The sequence below is a fragment of the Boeremia exigua genome, assembly GCF_020726555.1.
Source record: "Boeremia exigua strain MPI-SDFR-AT-0100 chromosome Unknown C7974scaffold_10, whole genome shotgun sequence".
In the NCBI taxonomy this organism is placed as follows: Eukaryota; Fungi; Ascomycota; class Dothideomycetes; order Pleosporales; family Didymellaceae; genus Boeremia; species Boeremia exigua.
In genome coordinates this window covers 1,725,909-1,751,023 of record NW_025763527.1, presented here as the reverse complement: position 1 = coordinate 1,751,023, position 25,115 = coordinate 1,725,909, and the positions used below count along the sequence as shown (strand labels likewise).

The 25,115-nt window shown below is 43.7% G+C and overlaps 7 protein-coding genes across 7 annotated transcripts; 2 read left to right on the top strand and 5 right to left on the bottom strand.

The window, feature by feature from the left end:
- Window positions 1-6,756: 6,756 nt before the first annotated feature.
- Window positions 6,757-8,272, bottom strand: C7974DRAFT_401425 (hydrolase of the alpha/beta superfamily). Its single transcript, XM_046142600.1, has one exon. It carries the CDS (start codon window positions 8,175-8,177, stop codon window positions 7,113-7,115), a length of 1,065 nt encoding a protein of 354 aa, XP_045994348.1. The 5' UTR covers window positions 8,178-8,272; the 3' UTR covers window positions 6,757-7,112.
- A 1,584-nt stretch (window positions 8,273-9,856) lies between these two features.
- On the bottom strand, window positions 9,857-10,707 carry C7974DRAFT_401424 (uncharacterized protein). Its single transcript, XM_046142599.1, has one exon. The coding sequence runs from the start codon at window positions 10,573-10,575 to the stop codon at window positions 10,021-10,023; it is 555 nt and encodes a 184-aa protein (XP_045994347.1). The 5' UTR covers window positions 10,576-10,707; the 3' UTR covers window positions 9,857-10,020.
- A 1,918-nt stretch (window positions 10,708-12,625) lies between these two features.
- Window positions 12,626-13,890, bottom strand: C7974DRAFT_318153 (NAD dependent epimerase/dehydratase; the record flags this gene model as incomplete). The annotated part of the gene is made up of 3 exons (XM_046138639.1): window positions 12,626-13,408; window positions 13,489-13,780; window positions 13,847-13,890. 3 exons carry the CDS (start codon window positions 13,888-13,890, stop codon window positions 12,626-12,628), a joined length of 1,119 nt encoding a protein of 372 aa, XP_045994346.1.
- Window positions 13,891-15,998: 2,108 nt separating this feature from the next.
- C7974DRAFT_401415 (uncharacterized protein) lies at window positions 15,999-17,589 on the top strand. The gene is made up of 3 exons (XM_046142598.1): window positions 15,999-16,671; window positions 16,722-17,082; window positions 17,143-17,589. The coding sequence occupies exons 1-3, from the start codon at window positions 16,182-16,184 to the stop codon at window positions 17,519-17,521; spliced, it is 1,230 nt and encodes a 409-aa protein (XP_045994345.1). The 5' UTR covers window positions 15,999-16,181; the 3' UTR covers window positions 17,522-17,589.
- A 214-nt stretch (window positions 17,590-17,803) lies between these two features.
- C7974DRAFT_342198 (uncharacterized protein) lies at window positions 17,804-21,011 on the top strand. Its single transcript, XM_046139292.1, has 7 exons — window positions 17,804-17,936; window positions 17,987-18,041; window positions 18,090-19,338; window positions 19,408-19,459; window positions 19,510-19,592; window positions 19,653-19,777; window positions 19,828-21,011. Exons 1-7 carry the CDS (start codon window positions 17,819-17,821, stop codon window positions 20,936-20,938), a joined length of 2,793 nt encoding a protein of 930 aa, XP_045994344.1. The 5' UTR covers window positions 17,804-17,818; the 3' UTR covers window positions 20,939-21,011.
- Window positions 21,012-21,141: 130 nt separating this feature from the next.
- C7974DRAFT_416378 (Aldehyde/histidinol dehydrogenase) lies at window positions 21,142-22,794 on the bottom strand (the record flags this gene model as incomplete). The annotated part of the gene is made up of 4 exons (XM_046143976.1): window positions 21,142-21,461; window positions 21,532-21,752; window positions 21,810-22,333; window positions 22,387-22,794. 4 exons carry the CDS (start codon window positions 22,792-22,794, stop codon window positions 21,142-21,144), a joined length of 1,473 nt encoding a protein of 490 aa, XP_045994343.1.
- Window positions 22,795-24,045: 1,251 nt separating this feature from the next.
- C7974DRAFT_317029 (ketopantoate reductase PanE/ApbA-domain-containing protein) lies at window positions 24,046-25,023 on the bottom strand (the record flags this gene model as incomplete). The annotated part of the gene is made up of 1 exon (XM_046138580.1): window positions 24,046-25,023. One exon carries the CDS (start codon window positions 25,021-25,023, stop codon window positions 24,046-24,048), a length of 978 nt encoding a protein of 325 aa, XP_045994342.1.
- Between the last annotated feature and the right edge of the window lie 92 nt (window positions 25,024-25,115).

The following is a 25,115-nucleotide window of genomic DNA, read 5'->3' as shown; positions in this document are numbered from 1 at the left end:
TAAACTTCTCGCTGTACGTGGTGGGACACCTGTTGGCAAGAACTGGGCAGAGCGATTCGTCCGGCGAACAGAGAAGCTTAAAATGGCCTTCAATCGAGCAAAGGATCGTCAGAGAATACTCCAGGAGGAGCCAGGAGTTATCAACGCCTGGTTTAAGCTCGTACAGGACACAAAAGACAAGTATGGGGTTCAGGATGCGGACATCCACAACTTTGATGAGACCGGCTTCCAGATGGGAATTATTGGCTCAATGAAGGTTGTTACAGGTTCAGAGAGACGTACAAGACCAAACCTTATCCAGCCAGGTGATCGGGAGTGGGTTACAGCTATACAGAGCATCTGTGCTGCTGGGTATGCTATCCCACCCTTTATTATCTACAAAGGGCGTGTACACATCTCTGCCTGGTATGAGGAGACCAACATACCGTACGACTGGAAGCTCTCTGTCTCTGAGAACGGATGGACAAACAATCAGCTTGGCCTAGAGTGGTTGAAGCACTTTGACCAGCATACAAAGGCGCGTCAAAAGGGCTTGTATAGGCTGCTTATTTTGGACGGCCATGAGAGCCACCTTAACCAAGAGTTTAAGGATTACTGCCTGGAAAACATGATCCTTACCCTTTGTATGCCTGCTCACTCATCACACATCCTCCAGCCACTTGATGTGGTGTGTTTCTCACCGTTGAAACTAAAGTACTCTCAACGCGTACGAGCCTTGGCATCTAAACGCGTCTACCACATTAACAAAGAAGGCTTCCTTCCAGCCTTTAGAGACGCATTTTTCGACGTGTTTACGTACGAGAACTGCAAGAACGCCTTTGAGGCTTCAGGGCTTGTGCCTATTAACGCGCAGCGTGTCTTGGATCGCCTGGATGTTCAGATTCGTACGCCACCACCAGCACCCCTACCAGAAACACCATGGCAATCCCAAACACCAAGCAATTCACATGAATTTGGGTCACAGGCAAGGCTTGTAAGGCAAGCTATTGTACAATCACCAGAAGTAGCAAGAGAGGGGTTTGCACAGCTTGTAAAAGGTGGTGAGCTTATGCTACATGAGAATGTTGTACAAGCAGCTCGCATTCGTGAGCTTGAAGAGCAATTAGCAGTACTTACTAAGCGCAAAACCCGGAAAAGAAAGCAGATCCAGCATGGTGGTACAGTAGAGTATGGTGAAGCAGCAGCTTCTATAGCTGAAAGCGCAGCTGCAGCTCGTACAGTGTTAAAAAGAGCGCGTGTTAGGAGTGGTCATGAAAGAGCCCAACCAGGTCAACGGCACTGTGGCAACTGTGGGAAGACTGGGCACAACGCGCGTACGTGCCAGGAAGATGCAGAAGAAGATTCTGCATCTGATGAAAGTGCGTCGTACGCAGGTTCTGCAAAGGGTAGTGAGTAATTGCTTATCCTGTATGTAGTGTTCGCAGTGCCAAGGAAAAGTGGCCGGCTCGCTGGTGTGGCCGGCTCGCTGATGCTTTACGTTATAGAATAAAATATTAATTATTAGAGCTAAGGAAAAAAGTAAACTATTAAATAAAGAAAAGTAGAACTAGAGATTAATTAACTATATAAGAGTAGTAACTACTTCTACTTCTTATTCTCTTTATAATTATTACCTACTCTAAAAATATAATCTAGAATCCTAAATACTTATATAATCTAAGTAGATAAAGCCTTATAAGCCTTAAAGTACTAATTAAGCTAAGTCTAAGAAAAGTTAAGGTAATTAGTAGAGAGAGATTAAGTAAAAGCTTTAGTATTCTTAATTCTAGACTTAATCTTCTCCTACTTAGTAAGCTTCTTCTAATCCTGCTCTACCTTTAACTTCTTTTTAGCCTAAATATAAGTAGTATACTAAGTATAAGCCTTATTCTTAGCCTTAAGCTAAGTATTAGCAAGAACTTAATTAAGTAAGTAGTAATTAAGAATAGATAAAGTAGAAATAGTAGAAGAGAGAGATTAAGAAATAATAGAGGACTTCTTCTAAGTAGATTAGTATAAGTAAAGGAAGAAATAGAAATAAATACTTATAGAAAGATTAACCTCTTAATTAGAAGTAGTAGCCTTAAGCTAATTATAATATAATAAGTAGTTATAAGTATTAGCACTTTTCTAAGAGATTATATAAGACCTTAGCTTATATAGGCTTAGAGAAGCCTTAGAAGGACTAAAGACTTCTTAATTAGGAGTAACTAAGTAAGAATTAAAAAGAAACTTTACTTAAAGCTAGAAATAATTTAGTAAAGTGTACCTAAACTCTAATTAAGGACCTACTCTCTTAACTATATTAAGCTTCTTCTTCTTAGAAGAAGGAATAAGATTAGATAATTTACCTAGAGTAGAGTACTTAGAGCTATTTTTTAACTTTAAAGTTACTATAATAGAATTAGTAATTAAGTTATTAAAATACTAGATTAGAGAATAAGTAAGACCTTTAATTAATTAAGGAGTAGAGGGCCTAAGCTTATTAAGATACTTAGCATGCTTAGTAATAAGCTTAGTAAGATAATTATAATCTAACTTCTAGGTTATAAACTATAATCTAATTAATAAATAATTATAACCTTATAAGGATTAAAATAAATACTTATAGAATAGTTCTTATATATATACCTAAGGCACTAACTAAAAACTTAAGTAATTATACTATTTATAAGTAGATATAGATATATACTATACTTAATATACTAATTACTACTACTACTTAGCTAGTTATAATAGATCTAGATCTTAAATATAGTAGCCTAGGTTTTCTTTATATAACTAAAGTATATAGAATTAAATATTACTCTTAATTAGAGGAAGATTAAAATAATTAGACTAAGTAGACTTATAATCCTACTTATCTAGAATATAAGACTTATAAGATTAGTGCTGCTTAGAAATATCTATTAGAGCTTTAGAAGTAATAAGATAGCCTAAGCAAGTCTAGTAGATAGTAGAGGGCATAATTAAAGGATTACTAGGTGCTTTACTTAGAGTAGAGACCTTAATTAAAAGATTAGTATATATTCTTAAGTATAATTAAGTTAACTATACTATAATTAGTAGTAATTAAGAGATAGATTAGAGTAAAAGAAAGTAATAATATTATATAAGAGTAATTAGAAGAGTTAGAGCTAGAATAAGTAAGTATAGAGTATAATATTATTTATTTACTATATACTTTAGCATAACTATTTACTTACTTAATTAAGCAAAGTACTAAGAGTAGTTATAATAGTAAATAAGTAATAATAATAAATTTTTAAGATTACTAATTAAAAAAAGAAAATATAATTACTATAGTAAGTAGGTATAGTAATTAATAGATTAATATACCTAAGAGGTATATTATAATAAGTTACTAATTAATAACTCTTTAAGATTATAGAGAAGGTTTAGATTATATAACTTTAATTACCTTAACTATATAATAAGTCTAGGCTATAGTAATCTTTAATTAGCTTAGTATTTTAGCTTAATTAAGCTCTAAATAAGGTATATATTTAAGTAGTTATAACACCTTAGAGAAAATAAAGAACCTAATTAATTTACTTAATTATTTATTCTAGTCTATTAATTAATTTAGTTACTTATAATCTATAATTAATAATACTTTCTAATATAGCTATACTATAGAATAGCTTACTTAAGTATTTCAAGATAGGATTATTTAATACTATAGTATTTCTAAATTAATTATTAGTAATATAGATAAGCTCTTTACTTTAAATTTCTAGATAATATTCCTAGTAGTAATAGAAATAAAGAAGAAGCTTTCTATAGCCTATTATCTATAGATAAATAGATAGATAGAATAAGTAAACTAGATAATAGAGATATATCTCTATATCTACTATAACTAGTAGTAGAATAATTAGGTTTTACTCTTATCTATAGCATAAATTATATATAATAATAAACTATTAGAGGTAATAGGTATAATACTATTCTTTATAAATTATAGAAAATATCTAAATCTCTTTATATAAAGTCTTAATAGTAATATTTAAATAGAATTAGTAATATCCTTAGTATAGAACCTAAAAGAGATATATTAGAAATTACTTAAGAATATTACTAAAGCTTAGTTATAAGCAATCTCTTATATTAATAAGAAAAGAAAAATAGCACCTCTACTAGAGAAGAAGAATAAAGTATACCTTCTTATAAAGAATCTATATATAAGAAGACTAATAAAAAAACTAGAGAAAGTTAAAGTTAGACTATTTTTTATTTTAGAGAAAATTAGCCTAGTTAACTACTAACTTAAGCTACTAAAAGATATAAAAATATACTTTATATTCTCTATCTCTTTATTAAAACTAGCTAATACTAATATACTAATCTAGAAGAACTTCTATTGCTAAAATAATAATAATAATAAATAGAAAGTTAAGAAAATAATTAAATATTAAAAAACTAGACTAGATAAAAAATACCTAGTTAAATAGTTAAGATACCTAGACTTAGAAAATATATAGAAACTAGAGATATACCTTATAAACTACTAGATACTACTTTACTAGTACTAAAGTTTATAAACTTATTAAGATACTTAAAAGTATACTATATAGTAGGAGAAAAAATAACCTATATATTAGTAGTAGAATAGGTAATCTCCTTAGCTTAAATATTTTTACCTTCTATATCTATCTTATTTACTAAATACTTAGCCTTCTTTATAGCCTTATCTTTTACTTATATAAGAATCTTCTTATTTTATAGTAGGTATAATATTACCTCTACTAGTAACTTTTTATCTTCTTTAACCTTCTTCTTATATTTAGCTCTAGTCTTATCTAAGGACTCCTAAGATAAGTCAATATATAAATAACTAATATATATATACTTAGAATATTTTAAGTAATTATTAGTAGAAGGTATAATAAAATAATTATAACTAGAAGTAAAGTAATAATTATAGAAAATAGAAGTAATAGTATTATATTAATAGATTTTAATACTTAAGTAGAGTTACTTCTAGAAAGTAGAAGATATAATACTACTATAGATACTAAGGTAGTAGTAGAGTAAGCTTATAAAGAATAGCTAATAGATTTAGGATAAATCTAGAAGAGAGAGGAGTAAGTATTATAATCTACCTTTTATAGCTAACTAGCTACTAATACTTAATAAGTACTAATATACTTAGTATAATATTATATAGGCTCTCTTATATAGTATAGTTTTATTATAAGTTATATAATAAGCTTACTTCTTAGTAGTTAAGCTAAAGTAGATTCTATATAGAGCTTATATAGCTTATATTAAGCTTAGTAAGCTACTATACTCTCTATAGTATATAGTAAGTAGAAATATAACTCTTATAGTTTATATTTAACCTAAGTATTAATCTATAATATTAGATCTTAACCTAACCTTTAAGCTAGATAGTCTACTCTATACTACTTATTATTACCTCTTACTCTTAAGATAGATAGATTATATCTATACTTCTTAGTATAAGACCCCTTTAGTTTCCCTAATAGTATTTATTTCTAAGAACTAATTAAATAGTGCTTATAAGCTTTACTTAAAGTATAACCTTAATATAGTACTTTATAATAGATTCTCTCTCTTTACTTACTATACTATACTAGTTATATAGGTATATATTAATATTCTATATCTCTATAGCATACTTTTTCTAAACTAGTACCTAATAGTACTAGAGGTAGTAGAAGTGCTCTTATATATTATTAATTATGATCTTACTTATATATAGTTACTTATAGTACTATACTATAGTTAGTATTATAAGTAGCTATATATTCTAGTAAAGCTCTATACTTAGTAAGTTAACTCTAAGAAACTCTAAGATAACTCTAAGTATAGTAATATAAGCTAAGAAATATAGAAATAAAGGCTAGAGTATAATAGAGTAGATAATTCTTAGTAGTTTTTATATAAAATATATTATATAAGTAGTATAGCTTAGAGGTATAATTAAGGGTTAAAGGTATAATATTTGCCCCCTATAGTAGGCCTAATTTAGATGCATAACTCTAGCACTAGACCTAGTTTAGTAATAATTAGGCCTAATTATGCGTATTATATTAGTTAGGATAGATAGTTTTTAAATATTCTTTATATAAGACCTATAGACATAAGATTCTCCTTAGTTATTAACTTTCCTAGTGCTTCTATATACCTTATAGTAGAATTAGAACTATATTAGAGGGTCTTATTACCTATATTATTATAATATTAGCTCTATTATTACCTTAAATTAGCTAAATTATTAGCTTAAATTAGCTTTTAATAAGCTTAATATTACTTAATAGTTAATAAGTCTAGTAATATATACTATTAAGAGCCTAGCGTGCCTTTTAGGTTTAGTAATAGTTATATTTTAATTATAGCTAAGGTACTAGATAATATTATACCTATTAGTAAGATACTATATAACTTAATAATAATAGGATATATAGAGTATCTACCTATTATAGTAAATTTTTTAGTAGTAAAGAGGTATAATAGTATATTATTTTTATTAATTAATAATTTGTTTAAGGTAGAGATTCTAAAGAAGAGTAAGGTTAGGTAGAGTAGAGTTGCTAGTAAGAATATTTTATTAAGAAGGGATTAGCTATAGTAATAGGCTTATAGACTATATAGTATAACAACTACTAAAGAATTGCTTTCTACTATTAGTAGGAGAAGGTAATACACGTTGAAAACTAAACGCTCTATCTAGTCCTCGACTAGATGCTCCTAGTGCTAGGATCTACCTAATCGAGTGTTGCGCTCTAGAGAGCTAGCGGGCTAATTGCAGGGCTATCTGCTTCCCCTAGTAATGCGCTTAGACTGCATTGTTGCGAGTTAAGATGAGAATGCTTTAGTGAGGCGTTTAATATCGAGTGCAGGGAAATATCTTGGGCGACTGTTGGTCCGACAAGGGGTAAGCAAGATTAAAGTTGCGAGGAGTATTTGAATAGGCACTAAGATGGAGGCATAGATTTGTATTGAAACAAATTTTTAAGGAATGATGAAGAATTCGCGAAGAGAAAATATACGACCCAAGGCACGTAATCGTAGTTGGTGTGCCGACAGAGCATCAACTGGCCGGCCCCCAATCGCTAACTTGCCTATGACTCAACCTTGTGGCTGTGAGACATGGTCACAGAGATCTAGCGACGATGAGCTACGGTAACGTTGGCCGCACTGAGGCCGTTCTGAAAGAAGGTGGCGAGCGTATGGAAGGGAATAAGCTCTGTACGGTCGTATAGATCCACGTGGCCGGCGTCTTGTACCCAAACTAATTCTTTCGGGTGGGCTGCCAGGTTGTATGCGTCGACAGAAAACTCGCGAGAGTGTGCCTGGGTACCTGCAACAAACATGACTGGACGACCCTGGACAACATCCAAACCACTCAGGGGCCAGTAGTTCATGAAGCGGTTCATTGAGAGAGCTGGGCGCGTGAGGTTCAGGGTTGAGCCCACAGGCGGATACTCGGCGCGTGGAGTTTGGTAGAAGTCAAAGAATTCCCTGTCGACATCTGTAGAGTTCTCGTTCAGTGGCGGACGACCAAAGCCAGCAGCAAAAGCCGTCTCAGGATTATCCACTCTAGACTGTCTCCATCGTGTATCCCCCTCAATCATTGCCTGACGTTGTTCCAACCCGATTGCGTTTTCCATCCCATCGCGAGAGGCAGCGCCCATGTCGTACATGCTGACAGTAGCAAGGGCCTTGATGCGAGTATCGAGCTTGGTCGCGCTTACTGCCCATGAACCGCTACCACATATACCAAGGACACCAATTCGTTCGTGGTCAACATAGTCTTGTAGCGTGAGGTAGTCCACGGCCCCGCTGAAGGATTCCGCAAACATGTCCGGTAGTACAGAGTTCCTTGGCTGGCCGTCAACTGGGCCCCAATATCCAGGATCTATGGATATTGTAATAAAGCCTTGCTCAGCCAATTTTGTAGCGTAGAGGTTCGCGCTCTGCTCCTTGGCTGCACCAAAAGGAGGACCAACAACGATAGCTGATGCTTTGGTGGTAGAATCAAAGTCTTTAGGGACAAACAGATTGCCCGCAACCATTTCTCGGAACTGGTTTGGAAAGGTGATAGGCGCGACCGTGACGTTGTCGCTAACGTAAAAGTTGGCGGCACCAAAAGACATGTTCTGAGCTATCGAAGTCATTGCGTTGGTTGCCACAATGGCTCCGAGGGCAGCTAGACTGCGGCTAGCCATGATCGATGATTTGGTGATTTGTTGTGGGTTATTCGTCGGGGATTTCTGGAGCAGGTTCGCTGTGATAAACTGGTGGTAGTGATGCCTTCTTCAAGCGGGACTTCTTGCTCGCTTTATAGCTGAAGCAGCGTTGCAAAAGAACTCAGGGAGATCATATTGTCTCACTGCTTCTAATCATCGGAAGCTTCTTGGCACTCAATTACGTGTACAGTAGTTGCGTATGCTGTGGCTGTGCGGTCTCTTTCCAAATCCTTGGCACTATAGAAAAATAACACGGCATTGCAATCTCTACTAACGTACCTGGCTATATACTGTACCTGCAAAGCCATGCGACACACATTTGCAGAGCAGGGAATCCTGGTTCCATCCAGGTATTCACAAGTCCCAGACCAGACGTTAATGGCCTGTCTCAGTTATCGGAATGGTCTGGTCTGACTTGGTCTTGGCCTGGTCCGGCGATTTTTCGAGACCATGGTCGGACTGGTCTAGATGATCGGACCAGTCCAGCTATGAATACATACAAGTAACTTGATCTTAGTCTAATTCGGTTAGAGCATTCAGTACAACATGAAACATTGAGATCTGTGACGGTTTGGGCCTTAAACAGTCAAGACAGTGCAGTTCTGCTCTCCGTCTTCAGACCATCGCAAGACCAAGGCGAGTATTCTACTGATATAGAACAATCAAGTCCTCAACAACCTAGTATGTGATTCTCCGTGGTAGCAACCCCCAATACTTCCTGGTTAGTCAACCGTGCACCCTGCCCCAAAATGGCGTAGTTAGATGTAACGCGTCACACATGCTGTCCCTTCCCCTTTGTAGACTGGTGCGGTGCAACCGCTTAATTTAATTGATTAGATCTAGCGCAGGCTACCAAACCCATCAAGTACCTCTCTGAAAGCACGATGCACGGTGAGACCATCCCTTAACAAGCAGACAGTTTCGCCTTTCCTTAATGGTCGTGCTCGAAGCCTAGAGATGGCGGCAACTTTGATTCTGTCAACACCAGCGACTATTGCTAGCCAGAATGTATTTAATGTCAGTGGCCATCTTGCCAAACCTGCTGTCTGAACCCTACAGGAACATGAGCCGATCGCTCTAGACTACGTCACGTTTGTCGCTAGCAAGAAAGTCATTACACCTTGTTGCACTGCAGTACCTGTTTCCAGTTCAGACAATCACTTACGGACTTGCCGCTATGTGCCTGCCAAGCTACGTTGAACGGAGTAAGTAATTAAACAAAGATTTTATAAGTACTAATATAAGTAAAATCAGGTATTATTTAATATAACATAAGATAAATTCTTAAGGTATAAGACCTTAAAATTAAAAGAGTCTATATAGGGGCTCTATGCGCTTAGCCTTAGCCTAGGGTATACCTAGAGAGAGACTAAGGCAGCCCTCGAGGGAAAACCCCGTAACAAGACAACAACATACAACCTACAGAGCTTAGCGGTCGAATGTCGGGGTTATGCACACTGCTGACAGCCTGACCTATTAGAGCGGTCTGCAGACGATAGTGCATAAATGCGCGCCGAGGATTATTAATTGGTTCGTTGGTTAGTAATTCCTACACGGTTTCAGTCGCAGACCTGCAGCTGTCCCCAGTAGACAAGCTTGGCAGAGAGCCAACGTGGTGCTGACGTTAATCTGCGCCGCCCCATTTCATCCCTTAAAGGATCAATCTCTCAAGGCCTGCTATTTCCCTCTTATCACTATCTCCCTAAGTGATGTCGCGCAGATTTCGTATCCCAATAACATCAGCAAGCGAGAAGCGATCAAATGAGCGATTAAGAGAATAGATTAAGGGCTAAATTGATGTGGTATGTAGCTCTTGAGCAGATTATGGCTTGGGCTCGTTCTTTGGGTCCATGCGAGGATTTACAACAGCCGGTCCAAGGACTCTCTCTCTAAGCTTCCATCCCGTCTTTGTCATAACTAGCCGATCATACATGATGTTGTATATCCAAGTCTGGGGCAAGCCCCCGTCCACCTCGATGAAAGAAGAATCCTTCCCTTTAAGCTGGCTCTTGAAAACGTTCGGCCAGGCATAACGTATGCACTGCTGATGATATCGAACAGAGACGCCACCTGTCTCTTCGTCGCGGTCAACAATGTGATTGGTAGCGTGGCGACTGACTCCCGGGATAATGTACGGGTAGGTCGTACTGAAAAAGTTTCTCATCTCATCAGTGCCATTGATTGTTCCGTGCCAGTGCCTCAAGGTGACGTCCTCCGTGCCTTGAGAAAGAAGTTCATCGATCTGAAATTGCTCCATGATGAAATTGTTCCGGTTTACGAAATCGATTGCCGAGCTACGTTCTGCAGCCGTGACATCCGACAACCCATGGGGCTTGGCTGGGGGAATGGAAATAGTGGGCGTGATTTGTGTCGCCATTGTTTGGCCGGTGCAGTCTACGGAAGTGTGAACAATTCAAGACCAGACTGCGAGACACGTTTTAATAGCACTCTGCCTAGGTGGAGGAAGTTGGTTATTAATCATGTTCGGTCGGAAAATCTTCAGTAATCACGGTGCATAGAAGTTACGGGCATTTGACTAAGTACAATGTTTGTTTTGGGGGTCGAAGTGTCAGAATTAGCTATGAAAGCGTATCATTTTCGGCTGTCGGTTGAACAACGCAGGTGGAACCTCGTGCAAGCACGATACGTGAGCAGAGCCTGGTGTGCATGTATTTGTAAGTAATGCAAGTGATGAGTCTATTGGAGTATAAAAGTCTAATTTTCGGATGTGTGATATCAAAAAGGGTGTGTAGTTGCTGGGTTTCTCGCATTATAGCCGAGTCAATATCCAGGCCCAAGCAGGACAAGGTTGTTAACACAATTCATAGTCACAACAGCGGTTGGCCTACGACTGGACTTGAGTTACGGGAGCCATCAAGCAAGGTTGCACCCCTTACAAGGAAATGACCAAGGGGAAAAGAAGCGGCAGTCGTTCATTTCCTTCCGAACGAAAATTAAGCTTGTCTTGTTGCCAGTATGCATTCGACATCTGTCAGCAGTTCACAGTCAGAGTCTGCATAAATCACTCGAGATACTAGATCGCAGTATCTCGTCATCGAAGTTTCTTTTTCCGGTATAGTTTGACTGGAGACAGTAAGACAGTACTGCTTCGCCTGAGCATTTGCCCTTCTACTATCTGCCCGTAGACACTCGAGATGTAGTTGGTCTTTTTCAAACTAGTCGAAAAGCTCCCATGACTTCACGGATTTACATCATTCAGCAGTGTCTCCGTCTTTCGCTCAATACATCGCCCCTAGCGCAGAGAACAATCTCCTCGTGCCAATAGTGATGAACCCGCACTGCAGCCTGTAATGACCCAAGCATTTGGCTAGTGCAGCCGATGCGTCGCTCGATCAGTTCACGTACTCTTCGGTCGTAGACGCCGAGCCAAGAGTTGCCAACACATCCCAATGCAGACTGCTGAGAGCATTCCATGGCCAATCATACAAGGACACGAGAACATAGTCTTGTTTTGAAGTAAATCACGCCCTACTTTCAACTAGGATTATTGATCAGATCGAAGCACTCTCTGTCAGCTGAGCGTTATTTGGATTGAGGGTCTGAATCGTAAAGTATACTACATGGGTATGTAACGCACGATTATTGGTGAACTCGTATCGGGATCCAAGCAGTGACGTTGACAAATCACTGCACCGGAAATCTACAAGCTTCACCCGGGCACAATGATAGAACTGATTCTATGAAGTTGGGTGCTCTAGATTGCGCCACCCCGACAACCTCGCAGCTTCGCTCCCCACCCTGCACCACGACCAAACACCAACACTTCGTTGACTTCCAGATACCCTTTCACATCAATGTCTCTATTTTCGAGCGACTAGATACTCTGAAGAAGACGTCCAGAATGCGATCGCAGATCTCGAATCTGGGGTTGCTGTGACCACTGCTGCCACCCGGCACGGGGTCCAATGCGACACTCTCCGCTGCCCTCCAATGGTGCCCTACCTCATCAACACGCTCGCGACAGTGGGCTATGGCTTGTAATTGTTCAAGAAGGATACCCAAATACATGGGTTCTCCAGTAAGAGGCCCTTGATTATGCGCCGACGCATGCGCAATTGTGGACCATCGTAGTTGACGTTCTCAAGCGACAGAGTGACCACGAAAATCTGAGGAAGAAGTGGACGATTCACTTTTGGCTCAGAGTCTCGTGTGTGTTCTCAAACGAGCTTTGTGTCAACAATCGTCGCATGATTGGGTGCGTTGATTGTAGATGTGTGATGTTTAGAAAAATGTTACGTTGTTCTATTGTTCTTGCATCATAGCTCGGCTTATATTCAGGTCAATTGCACGGCACAACTTGTAATAGAGTTCAGATCAACAACTACACATGGCCTGCGACACAAAGTAACAATTCGTTATCAATGAACTTTTTCAAAATCCAGGGCAGTATCATTAGGCCTCTGGAACTAGCTACCAACTCTATTCGCCACAGCCCTCCAAGTTTCCTCAAGCTGCGCGTCCCAGTCCGCAGCAGTCTTCTCAGGCTTCCAACCCAAATGATATGCGTTCTTTGGGGTGGTCTTGGACCTAAAAATCCACCCACATATTAGTTTCGGGTAGCTCACACTATGGACCATGAATACCCACCTGCCAGCATGATTTATTTCAAGAAGAAGTTGGTTACCCTCAGTAAAACCCCACTGTTCGAGGGCTTTGCTTAAGGTGATAGGTACAGGCTTAGGAGATCTCAAGATGCCAAGGCGGTGACCAATTTCTCCAAGCCTTTCATTCACTTCCTTCCAAGTGAAGGCTCCTGTATTGCTGAAGAAGTAGCCCTTCCTTCCATGGGGTACATCGGTACCAGCCAGAATCTTGCTAAGGAGTACTTCGTAGAGACTTGCAAGGTCAGCAATATGGACATATCCCACGGTTCCTGAGCCATCTCCAAGGTACTCCGGATACCCGGAGTGGATCGCATGTCGGACAGTGAATGGGAGTTGAATCGATTCTTTGTTGAACATTCCAAGTCCTCTGCCATACACGGTCGGGGGCATCATAAGATACGCCTTAACGCCAGTCTTCTCGGCCGCCTGAAGGACCACAAGGTCCGTCTGCCGCTGCGGGTAGAATTGATCGCTGGATAGGCGAACTTCCTCTTCGTAAATATCATCGTCGACGTCCGAGAAGTCACGAATGGAAGCTTCCGGATTAGAAAGCGAGCTGTAAGCTAGGTTTGATGTGCCAGTGGTCTGAAGGATGATGTGATGGTCAGTTTTCATCCTGCTAGAGCTTCTGCAGAGTGCACATTTTGCTTTGTAAGAGTACTTACGTGAATGTAGTACGCCTGATTACCACTTCTCTTCATCGAATCACCTAAACCTAAAACTAATGCTTCCGCGGAGGGAGTATGCAAACCCGTGGCGCAATGGAACACGATATCGTAGTCTGATGCGAGATGTCTAAGCCGTTCAGTGTCGTCCAGACCTTCAAAAAGCTCCGCTCTGATGCCACGGTCTGCGAGAAGATCTGCTTGGTCTTGATGACGCACGAGAGTGGTGATGAGAAGGTTTTTGATGTTATGATCGATGGAGGTCATTAACATGGTCAGGACGGAGCCTCCACTGCTTTCCACATTAGTTCTGGATCAGCTGATCGGCTTCAGTTGTGCGCTTGACGTGGGACATTACATGAACCCTGTAGCTCCTGTCAGAAGAACCGTGTGTGGACACATGATGATGGCTATGCGGATTTGGCAGTCGAGTATCTGACGCCTTTATGTTGCAGGTTCCATGTGAGATCAAAGCCCGTTCCATCCACATGTGGCTTTGTAATCAAGATGTTAAGATGCTTGCAAATGTGACGTCAGTCATGCCTGAAGTGGGGTTACTCAAACCACTGTCCGGTGCACAGACGCTTTAGCCAGACGTTCGGAAAAACCGGTGTTATCTTAGGATGACGTCTCAGCGCGATAGCATTCCTTGTTCCAACGCCAAACTCAACATCAAGCCGGCGCTACTACAGTCTGTTTGAGACCAGTGCGTTATCGGCGCTAATGCAAGGTGCTTACAGACACTACGCATAAATACTGTCGACACTGCTGGACAGGAATGGAGTCTACCATCACGAGAACAGAGACACGATGCAGTACTTAAAGACTTTGCTGGGGATGACGCACGAATGTTATTCTAGAGCGTACTGTTGGACCAAGACGTTTTGCCAAGAGACTGCCCTCCGCAGTTTAAATGTACATAGACTGATTTTATACTTCTCGTGAAGTAGACGAGCATATTTTCTAGTGCATTGAAGCAACGTGTGTGATTCTGGACTTGCAAGCAGGTCCACATGGCAGTGGTCGCGTTAAACAAGAAGCCGTTGAGTCTTTCAAGCAGGATACCAGGCGAAGCCTTCCAGTGCTTAGAGTGTGCGCCTGGGATCCAGGAGGCCAATGGTATCCACCCTTCTATGAGCGCTTTGGCATTCAGGAAGAGCTTTGATTAAAATGCTCAAAAATTTTACCAAACTTCCTGGCGACCCTTATGAAAGGGATGCTGAAAACCTGTGAGGTAGCGCACAAACATTTCCATATGGTACCCCCTCAAGCAATGAAATTGGAATTATAAGAAGGACCAATGAGACTCAATCCTTGTCTGACAGGTCCGACAGTCTCAAGAGACTTCTGTCCTATGAGATTCTGAGACATGAGACTCTTGAAATACGTAGCAAGTAGGAGCGCAACCCTCGAGGTTTGTGTTGAACCTCGTTAATCAAGTTTTTCTTTGGAATCTAAGACTGGTCTTCGAGCTCGATCTTACCCTCTTTACCACTCATTGTTACCCTTTGTCGCCTTGGTGTTTACTTTGAGGACTTAGGCTACCGTTCAAGATACAGTGCTCATCCCTAGGAACCAAGAGAATCTGTATCACAAGCTCCGCTTACGGCACGTCTATAACGCATACGTCCGATCTGTGACCCATAGGCTGCACAAGTATATGCCAACGCGCTTTGGAGTGGGCTAGCCGGTGGTTTCAATTAGCAAAGGCGGCTCACCTGGCTTTCCAAATCATCATGTCAAGCAGCTTTATAAGAGCTGGGATGAGCCGACAAAATATGCAAAGATATCATTGTGCAGGGAGTTAAAATGGAGCACAAGACATCGATAGCCAGACTGCTTCAGGTACTAGGTTCGGCGTAGATATTCGTTCAAGACCCATGTGGCAGAAGTTTCTATAGAGTCACAGTAAATTTCAGTCATGGCTTATCTTGTAGTGCAGAGACTGAATCAAGGGTTCATAGTGGGCTTGATGAATTTTCGGCAAAGATATTGATTTTGGCACTGCCTACCGGGGAGAGACCAAGGGGAAGTGTTAGGTCCCTTGGCCTGCGATGATGCTCTTTTTGAGCCTGGCGCACTATCTATGCTGACCAATAAATTGCCTGATACGACGTTGAAGTCTGAGAAACACTGTTCTAACGGTGGGGAATGGCAGTGACGCTGGTAGTGGCGTTGGCCGCGTCAAGGCTTGAGTGGAAGAAGCTGGTGAGCTTTTCGAACGGGATCAGCTCGGTCCGATCGTACAGGTCAACGTGACCCGCTCTCTCAATCCAGAACAATTCCTTAGGATGAGCTGCCAGATAGTAGGCATCCTCGGCGAACTCGCGTGAGTGCGCTTGAGTGCCTGCAATGAACAAGACGGGACGCGGATGCAGAATCTCCAGGCCCTCCAACGGATAATAGTTGATGGGCTTCATTGCGGTTAAGCGCGGGTGTGGGGTTCGGCATGGACCAGCCGATGCGGGCGCCTGTCGGGAACTCACGTTACCTACATCTCTGCTCCGCCTACTAGCAGTTTCTATCGGCACTTTGTCTAAGCAACAATATTGGTCCGAGGTCTTGCTAAAAGCTTTGATGATGACATGTAGATTAATATAGGTACAGATTGCCCACGCTGCAGACGCTACTTTCTGTATCACCAATTGTTTTTTGGGTTCTCCTCATTTGCGTTGCGCTATCTCGGCATCAATATGCCGCCAGCTCCTCCTTTGAACATCACTATCATTGGTGGCGGTATTGCGGGGCTGTTCGCTGCGAGGGTTCTACGCGAAAAGCACAACGTAACCGTTCTAGAGAAGAGCAGTGGTGGCAACGAAGTAGGTGCCGCTGTCACACCTGGACCAAATGCGACCAAATGCCTTTACAAATACGGTTGGAATCCTCAGAAATGCGGCGCGCTCTCACTCAGCAAGGTCCGAACCTTGGACCATAAGGGTGCACTTGTGCAAGAGCAGGATGTGTCTGGAATCAAGGAGCTTTTCGGGAGCGACTGGCACGTCGTACATCGACTTGACCTATGGAACGAACTGCTCAGGCTTGCAACGACTTCATCCGAGGACCTCGGACTAGTTGGTCAGCCGGTGAAGATCTTCTGGCGTGTCGATGTTGTCAAAGTGGACATTGAGAGTGGCGATGTGAGTCTTGCGGATGGTACAATCATTTCAGCGGACCTGGTCATTGGTAGGACTATCTTGATCCCAGTTGCACTATCATACGCTCATATAACTCAGGCGCAGACGGCATCAAATCAACCATCAGGCCACTTGTTGTTCCAGAGGCTGGGCAGCCTATTGCTTCGGGAGCATCCATGTTTAGATTTATCCTTCCGCGTAACGTAGTCAACCAAGTCTCACCAGATGTGCTACTGGGAGATCCCACTAGTGGGACTGAACTCAACATCAGTATCGCTTCAGACGGGAGCGGACGCTCTGTCGTTACCTACCCATGTCGAAACCTGGAGCTATTGAACGTTGGCTGCATTGCGCCAGATCCGCTCATCAACGTGCCGATATCAGACTCGTGGTCCGCGCCCGGAACCAGAGAAGACCTACTAAGAGTCTTCGGCGATTTTCACTTGCGGCCAATCCTTGAGTAAGTCAGATTCTACAATCGATACAACTTCTATAGCTTCAACATCATGACACCTTCTAGGCAAGCAGAGAACATTAAATTGTGGCAGCTGAGAGATAACGACCCTCTACCAAACTACTTCAAGGGCCGAACCTTACTCATTGGAGATGCGGCTCACGCAATGACACCGCATCAGGGGCAAGGAGCATCACAGGCAATTGAAGATGGTGAAGCCATGGTTCTTTTTGTGGATGAGCCTGTGACCCGTGATACTGTAAAGTCTGTGCTGCGAGATTTCGATCGGGTGCGCCGAATTCGTGCTACAAAATTACAGGCGATCACTCGCAGCGTACACGATGCAAAGAATCCAGAGATGATGTGGAAGAACCAGCATTACAACTTTACGTATGATGGAGTCAGGGATTGCCTGGCCAAATTGGATGCTGGTAAAGATATATAGTTATCTCTATTACATCGAAAGTCTCTCTAGCCGTTGCTTATGTTATTAAGGATACTTATAATGTCAATGTCAATACAAGATGTTATCTAAGTAAGAGTCGCAGCGGTTCAAGAACGTAGCTCGTGCATCATAGTAGAGCCGAGGTCTGATCTGTCGGGGTTTATGTAATGAACGTGCTACAGGCTATGCGAAACCCCACTTTCCGCTACTCCAATAGGGGCTTAATTGCTACGCTGGTGTCTCACGGCCTCTTTTGACAGCCCTCTGTGACCGCTTTCCCAACTTACTTTGCGCACAATGTCCGAACAGAACATCGCGCAAATCGCAGAAGCGACGATTACTGCTCCGTTTCAGTGCTCATACTGTCGGCAAATCTTCTCCCGGATCGACCATCTTGGCCGCCATGTCCGCAGGCGTACGCTACGGTCCCAATACCTCGAAATATAAGATGCTGATAGACCGTAGACACGCACGAAAAACCTTACCAATGCAATACCTGCGGTAAAAGATTTGCACGAACGTATGTCCTACCCCTGAGTCACCAAGTCAAACTAATGGCCACCCACAGAGATCTTGTGAAGCGCCACAGGGCACAGCACGCTCTTGAACCGTCTCGGCCGAGGGTGTGCGAACCCCATTCACGTGCAGGGCGAAGAGTTAATCAAGCCTGTAAGGCTTGCGCGGCTTCGAAACTGAAGTGCAGTGACGGTAAACCATGCCAACGCTGTGTGCGTAGGAAGATGATGTGTGAGTATGAGTCGGCAACGACTGCCGAACGGAGGCCTTCATCACAGGATTCTCACACGGCCGATATCCCGATGAGCGAACACGAGCCCCAGACGATAATAGCGAACGCAACAATCACTTCGGTTCCGTCAACGTCAGTCGAGGAGTTATCTCCGCCTACTGCAGCTATGCTTGAGTCAGCCGAGGTACCTCGCGGTACCAGTTCGAGGGACAGCCCTCCAACAGCTTTAGCGACAACTACAGGCAAATTATTGGGACACCAGAGCGAATTCCAGAATCCCCATCATGACGAAATCTCACTTTCAACTGGGGACTGCCCTGCGATCGAGCAAGCGAACTTTTGGCCGGATGAGGTAGCTCGCAACTACAGCGAGGTTCTGAAAGACCTTCTTGACTCCAGCGTGACGTCGCCAATCTTTTTGGAGGGCATGGATCAGGCGGCCAGTACCTTTTGGGACACCTTCATGGGCTCCAATGAGGATTTTCTGGATATTGCTGATATTCCTTTACTTGATCTCCAGCCGTTCGATTTCGAAGAACTTGAGGGCCGATCGACTGAAGTAAACGACAATGAAGACAGCGGCCTACCTCTTCACATTGCGTCTGCTGCAGCAACTCAGGCTTTCAGAGTCTCCGGGTGGGATTGGGGACCAACCCGCGGAGACAGCACCTCCGCAGAAACGACCAACCTAATCCTTCCCTCCGGCATCTCTTGGAATGATACCATCAGTGGCGCTGTACGAACACAAATAAGTCCCATGGTGAAATCCGAAGATCGCGACCGCTTGCTATCGCTGCTCCTGCATCATTGTGTGAAGGAGCAATGGATCCGTATCGCCCCAAGTTTCCCTTCTGAGTCATTCTTAGATCAGATGGTACTCCAATTCCTGGCTTCCCAACGACTTGAAACAGTACCTTGGTTCCACATACCGTCACTTCGACTGGACAAAGTGAGAGTAGAGCTGTTGGCAGCTATGGTCGGTGTGGGAGCATGTTTCACTCCGCGTGAAGCTGTGCAGCGCTTTGGATACGTCATGCCCGACATATTACGATACGCTGTGGTCGAATGTGTCAGTAAAAATCTTTGCATCATGGTCGAATCGACTGCCGTCGGGAAACCTGACTGATTTCTATGGTAGTGGACCATGGACAATACCACATCAAGAGACCCTCAGCTGCTCCAGGCCTGGCGTAGGTATCGCAAGTAACAAACGCTGAGATTGGATACTGAAACTTCGCAGTGACACAAGCCGAGCTCTCTACATGGAGCGGTAACAAGCGACAAATGGAGATCGGAGAGAGCAATTATCAGCAACCCATTACGGTGAGTCTCAGAACGTTGCTTGTACCTCAGATGATATAGAGGCTTACGGGTCCTCTCTAGATCATAAGACGCGCTCGCTGGTTGCGACGAGACCAATATCGACGTATTCGTCCTGAGCCGAGCGATGAGAGCGAGGCTTTGAGTCAAAAATGGAAAGATTGGATCGAACAGGAGACTAGAAAAAGGTAGTGTTGTTGCTCTGGTGCCGATACTTCGCAGAGCTGATTCCAAGCAGACTCATCTACCGAGCCTTTGTCTTCGACGCTGAGATGTCTATGAACAACCATGTAAATCCATTGATGTCGTACGCGGAGATGCGGGTTCCGTTCCCTGACCCAAATCCATTGTGGTTCGCCGCGACAGCAGAAGAATGGAAAACAGAATACTACAACCACCTTCAACATATCCCAGACATTCCCTTGACACTCGCGGATACCGTACGTCTTACCATCGATGAAGGGCACTGGTCACAGCCAGACCTCAGCCAACAAGTTTGTCATTACACACTCTACGGGTTGTGGAACTCAGTTTGGGAGCTTCTGCAGTTGTACGAAACAACTCAGGGGGACAACTCAGGGGGAATAGACGTTATGCATACCGCGCCTAGTCTGATGATCTCAGTGCGGCGAGAGGCCCTTACCAAGTCTTTGCATGCGCTCCGAGTTAGGTTGGACTCATTGGCCGCAGAGAACTCGACATTTACGACGGAAGCGACGTTTTTACTAGAGTATCTGAGCATGGTTCTACTGGTACCCCTCCAGGGACTGCAAGCGTTTGCTGGTAGAGACGGCGAAGGGGAGGCTCGACGTGTCTATCCTGCACTCCAGGAATGGGCTCAGACACGAGAAGCACGCCAGGCCATCTGGCACGCTGGACAGGTCTACAGGGCTGCTGATGCTCTGGCAAATCGCAGTCTGCGAGGCACATGCGTTCACTTGGTATACCAAGCAAGCGTTACTTTGTGGGTCTATGGGATTATGTCAAGGGCCCGCCGGCGGCGCGATCAACCTATTTTGGAGGCTCTAGAAGATGTCGATCACCGTGCTCTTATATGGCTTGATCGAGATGATCTCCGCACAGTCCGAAAATTCATCGCAACGTCAGAAGGCATACCAGCGATTCGTTCAAGCGATCGTGCACGGGGAAGCAAGGCATTCCCGGCAGACGACAAATCAGCGTGTTTCATTGAGGATGCCAGTGCGACTATGCGTGCTGGAGTCAAGATCTTGAAGAGAACATCCGGCCAAAGAGAGGTCTCCCAGCACGCAATCGTCAGCAGCGTCTCTCGTTTGATGATAGAGTTGGCCAAAGTCGCGGAGATATTGTGGTCCAGTGCACGGGCTTGATACTTATCGTAGTTCTTACGTATCACGATCCAGGATCGTCTGATCTGCTTTCGTAGTCTATCACATCGCGGAGAGCTCGTGGTAGCGGAACTAAAATATAGAACAAGAGTCCCTAACGTCCCGCGATAGGTCACGCAAGGAGTATTTGGCAGATATGATATGTGAGATCTTGGACGTCCATTGCTGGTGCAGCACTGCAATATCTAGCTACTCAGACCCTGATACACTCCCCATACAGCGTACCCAGCACCCAGTGTGGTCAGACTAACGATAGGGACAAGATAGACTAATGCACCCAGGATAATCCCTTGTTCAAAAAAACCCCATGCACCTGACGGTGCTTGGCCCGTGGGCCTTAACGGCTTCTGTGCAATCTTGTCAATGAAGTCCGCCTTGTGGAGGATGGAGGATATCAGATGCGTTTTAGCACCCGCCACAACCTGTGGGCTTGGTGTTTCAAACATATCACGTGTGTAGCGGCACTTCAGGTTTGTGCTGTATCCAAAGGGAACCAATGGACCGACTGAGTGTTGAAATTAGCAAGACCAGAGGGAGACGTCGGCTACGAACGTTCAGATGGATTCTATGCTTACCGATCAGTTGAGAAGGTATATGATCAATGTAGCTGACGTTGCTTTTGATGTGTTGTGACAGGTATTTTGCCTCTCGCGCGCCGCTAAAAACGTAAAGTGCGCCGACGAGAGACGTGCCTGCGGGGACAACATTCAAGACATCGATCAAATCATCGAGACTGGTCATTTTGCATATAGCAATTACGAGCCCCAACCGCTTGCTCGTCATGAGTGTACTGCTTCTGCAAGTTGAACGTCGTCAGTTGACGATGACAGAAATAACAGTGGCTCCAACTTACCTGTCTAGGATGTTCACGACGCCTCGCTCACAAGTTCCTAACATCAACTGTGCCTTACCGCTCGTGACCTCCGCCTGGGTTATGTATTTCCCACTGGTGTTGACCAACTCTCTGCCTTTTGAAGACGACGACATGCCATTGCCTAGCCTAGTCGCCTTTGCGTTACCTGCCATCTCCCGGCCAAGAGCTTGCACGAATGCATCCGACATGAATTCGTTGACGAATACCAGATCAACTGCGTAAGGGCTAGCTCCTTCGAAAACCGTGCATGATGCGACAATCTCCTTTGCAGCCAACGTCATATCACCTGTGCGATCAATTACAGCAACATTCCGCTGAATGTCTGACGCAAGAAGATGTTGTGATGACGAGGCACTCATTTTGCCGACCTGGTCAACAATAACGCAATGGGCAAGAAACTCAGCAGGCGCCCTTGATGAAACAAAGCCAAGCACATCCCTGTCGAGAGCACTTGAGAGAACTCGTTGTAATAGTGCAGAGGTTTTTCGATGCGTTTGATCAAGCTGCCAATAGGTGTTAGGCTGAAGAGAAATTAGACCAAGTTGTGGTAACATACCTCTAGCACAACGCACGTACCGGCTTCCAGCGCAGCGGACAGTGCAGATACTATGCTGAAGAGTACTGTAAAGGGGCTCGAGATGATATATGCGATTTCGAATGGCACACGCCTAGCTTCGTTGCTCTCTTGTTTGGCCAGGGCGTATTCTTGCTTGAATTCAGACTCAAAGTCCAACGCATCGTAATGGTTGCGCAGGTCTATGAGGGTGCTTCCAAATATGAGCTTAGCTTCCTGTTCAGAGTAGCCTTCATCATCTTGTATGGCGTCCAGCAGTGCTATGCGGTGCTGGATCAACGCTTTCTGGAGTGAGATGAATTGTTTCTGCCGAATCCTGAGTACGCGGAGCCGGCCATCAATGGCGGCTCCCTGGACACGAGCCAGTACAGCAGCTTGTTCACTCGACATTTCCGTTGTTGTCTTGCCTCGATGTATCGAAACCCCACTTATTTAGTACGTGATCGAGGTTGCGTGGTTCTTTTGTAGAATGTATATAGCTGTGCTGAAAAGTGGGAGCCAAACAGTCAGTCGGCGTAGAGACGTCGAGCGACCTGACAAGTCACTTGAGCTTTGCGTTGTGGTGAACGATTTAAGCACTGAGATGGTTTCTGTAACTTTGTCAGGTTTCATCGGTCCTAGCGGCAAGTCCATCCCGCTTCAACGTGGAGGGTTTCGAACAGGAAGAAGCCGTGCTCGCAAGCGATTCTGGTCGTGTACCGCTGTTCGGCCAGCGAGCTTCGGGACCGCACCCCACATGATCCCCCGAAATCTCTCCCCACTCGCAACAGTACGTACTAATCAATGAGAATAGAGACCTGACAATATGACTCATTTGCACTCACTGTCTATTTCGGCTCCGCTTTTGCGAGTTCTTCCACACATTCCTAGGTTACCCTTCTATGTTTCAACCGACGGCAAGTTATTTCCAGTCGTTGATATACTACAGATGCGGACTTCTCTGCGCTTCCAGAGCAAGCTCCATAATTTTACTTGAGTCATGTCGTGGATTACGGCCACAGATGTGCGCCAATCGCTTCGCAGCATCGACTCTCTCACTGTCGCCAACGACTACGATGTCCCTCGATTAACGATGGCTGCGGAGGATGAGCACGAAAGCGATGATGGAACCTTCCTTCCTACAAATGGGGGGGTTACTGGAAATGAGCCAGACACAAATCCACGAGACTGGTTGACGAACCACCGCCGAACGCCACCGCATCGCCCACCTGTTGCACACCCACAATGGATCGCTGTTGGCGGCCCGCTTCCAATGCGGATCTTCCTTTGGGACATGTTCATGGGCTGCCAACTTCTCCAAGTAAATAAATTCCTCAAGAAAGACGAAAACTGTCCGTGTTGCTGATACTTGTATACAGTGGGGCTATTCCATCTCAAGAGTGATTGGATTGCACGATCGAGGGATTTGTATGTACAAGATTGCCAATGAATGGTAGCAGAAATGGCCTCATGCCAAGGTCGGATTATGGGACACTGTACATTTTGAAGATATGTAGATACAAATGACAACACTCTCAATCGGCGCGAATGTCGGTTGGCATATAACAAGCTTCAAAGCGACGGACTTCTTTCAAACATGACCGTGAGCTTCTGAAGCTGTAAAGAGACCAGACAGTTTCTTTTCCATGGATTTTACACATTTCATGGACTTGCTTGATAAGTGTAGCCTTGGAGTAGCAAGTACAATGTCTCCAACCTGGGCACACTGACCTGATGTTTTCTTCCAACCCGTACAACCTCACCTATTACGGCCTCGACTTCCATCGTCTTCCCATTCTCTATGTCAGCCAACATACTGGGCTGCACGCCGGGCCACTGCCGAGCATTACTCCGCTGCAATTGTACTTGGACAGCTTCCTCTTGAATTACATCGCCGTAACCCAGTGCGCACGCGACAGCAACGACCTCACGCATTGACTCCAAGACGAATTCTTGTGCTAAATTGGGGGTCGCCTCCAGAAATTGTAGATCGCAGCACCGGGATAGCGCACATATCGGGTTCCAGGTTGCGTTCCCAATCAACTTCTTCCATCTTTCGACTTGGACGTCGTCGCAGACCACAGCGTGTGCTTGAGCGGCTTGGATAAGCTGCGCGAATGTTATAGTCCTTCTCATGTCGACTTCAGTGGCGAGATTGGCTGGATACGGGCCCAGAAATAGCTTTTGCGTTTCGGCATGTGAAACCACACAGGGCTCAACCTGAAGAGTTGGGACATACGTAACTCCCGAGATAATCGTATTCTTTGGGAAAGCTTTGCGATATATTTCCTCCACCCCGAGTCCATTCTGGATGACCACAATACTTGTATGCGCTTCTTGAACGGCAGGTCTGATCGTATCTGTAACGGTGATACCGGTGTTGACTGCTTTAACGCAGACGACAACAAAATCGAAATACTTTGATGGCGACTGATCTTCGACTGCCTCTCGTACAGAATTCACTACCCGCGGGTAGAAGGTTCGCTCGCCGAAGACTGCTGAACGAACGGTGAAGCCACGCACATGCGCGACTCCATAATTGGAGCGACACACGCATGTGATCTCAGCTTCTCCCATAGACAGTAGCATGGCATACACAGTGCCGACACTTCCAGTGCCAATTAACAGTACGCGTGACATAATCAAATGCGTGGAGTTGAGGGGTAGTGCTAGGTGAGCTGGGCCTGGAATGAGGGTGTAATTGATTATTGATGCAATTAACGCGGAAGGAA

Coding starts and splice junctions, on each gene's coding strand:
- C7974DRAFT_401425 (XM_046142600.1), bottom strand. CDS start 8,177: ATGGCTAGCCGCAGTCTAGCTGCCCTCGGAGCCATTGTGGCAACCAAC.
- C7974DRAFT_401424 (XM_046142599.1), bottom strand. CDS start 10,575: ATGGCGACACAAATCACGCCCACTATTTCCATTCCCCCAGCCAAGCCC.
- C7974DRAFT_401415 (XM_046142598.1), top strand. CDS start 16,182: ATGCCGCCAGCTCCTCCTTTGAACATCACTATCATTGGTGGCGGTATT. Junction 16,672..16,721: donor TTCAGCGGACCTGGTCATTG/GTAGGACTATCT, acceptor CATATAACTCAG/GCGCAGACGGCATCAAATCA. Junction 17,083..17,142: donor CACTTGCGGCCAATCCTTGA/GTAAGTCAGATT, acceptor GACACCTTCTAG/GCAAGCAGAGAACATTAAAT.
- C7974DRAFT_342198 (XM_046139292.1), top strand. CDS start 17,819: ATGTCCGAACAGAACATCGCGCAAATCGCAGAAGCGACGATTACTGCT. Junction 19,593..19,652: donor ATTATCAGCAACCCATTACG/GTGAGTCTCAGA, acceptor GGTCCTCTCTAG/ATCATAAGACGCGCTCGCTG. Junction 19,778..19,827: donor GAACAGGAGACTAGAAAAAG/GTAGTGTTGTTG, acceptor GATTCCAAGCAG/ACTCATCTACCGAGCCTTTG.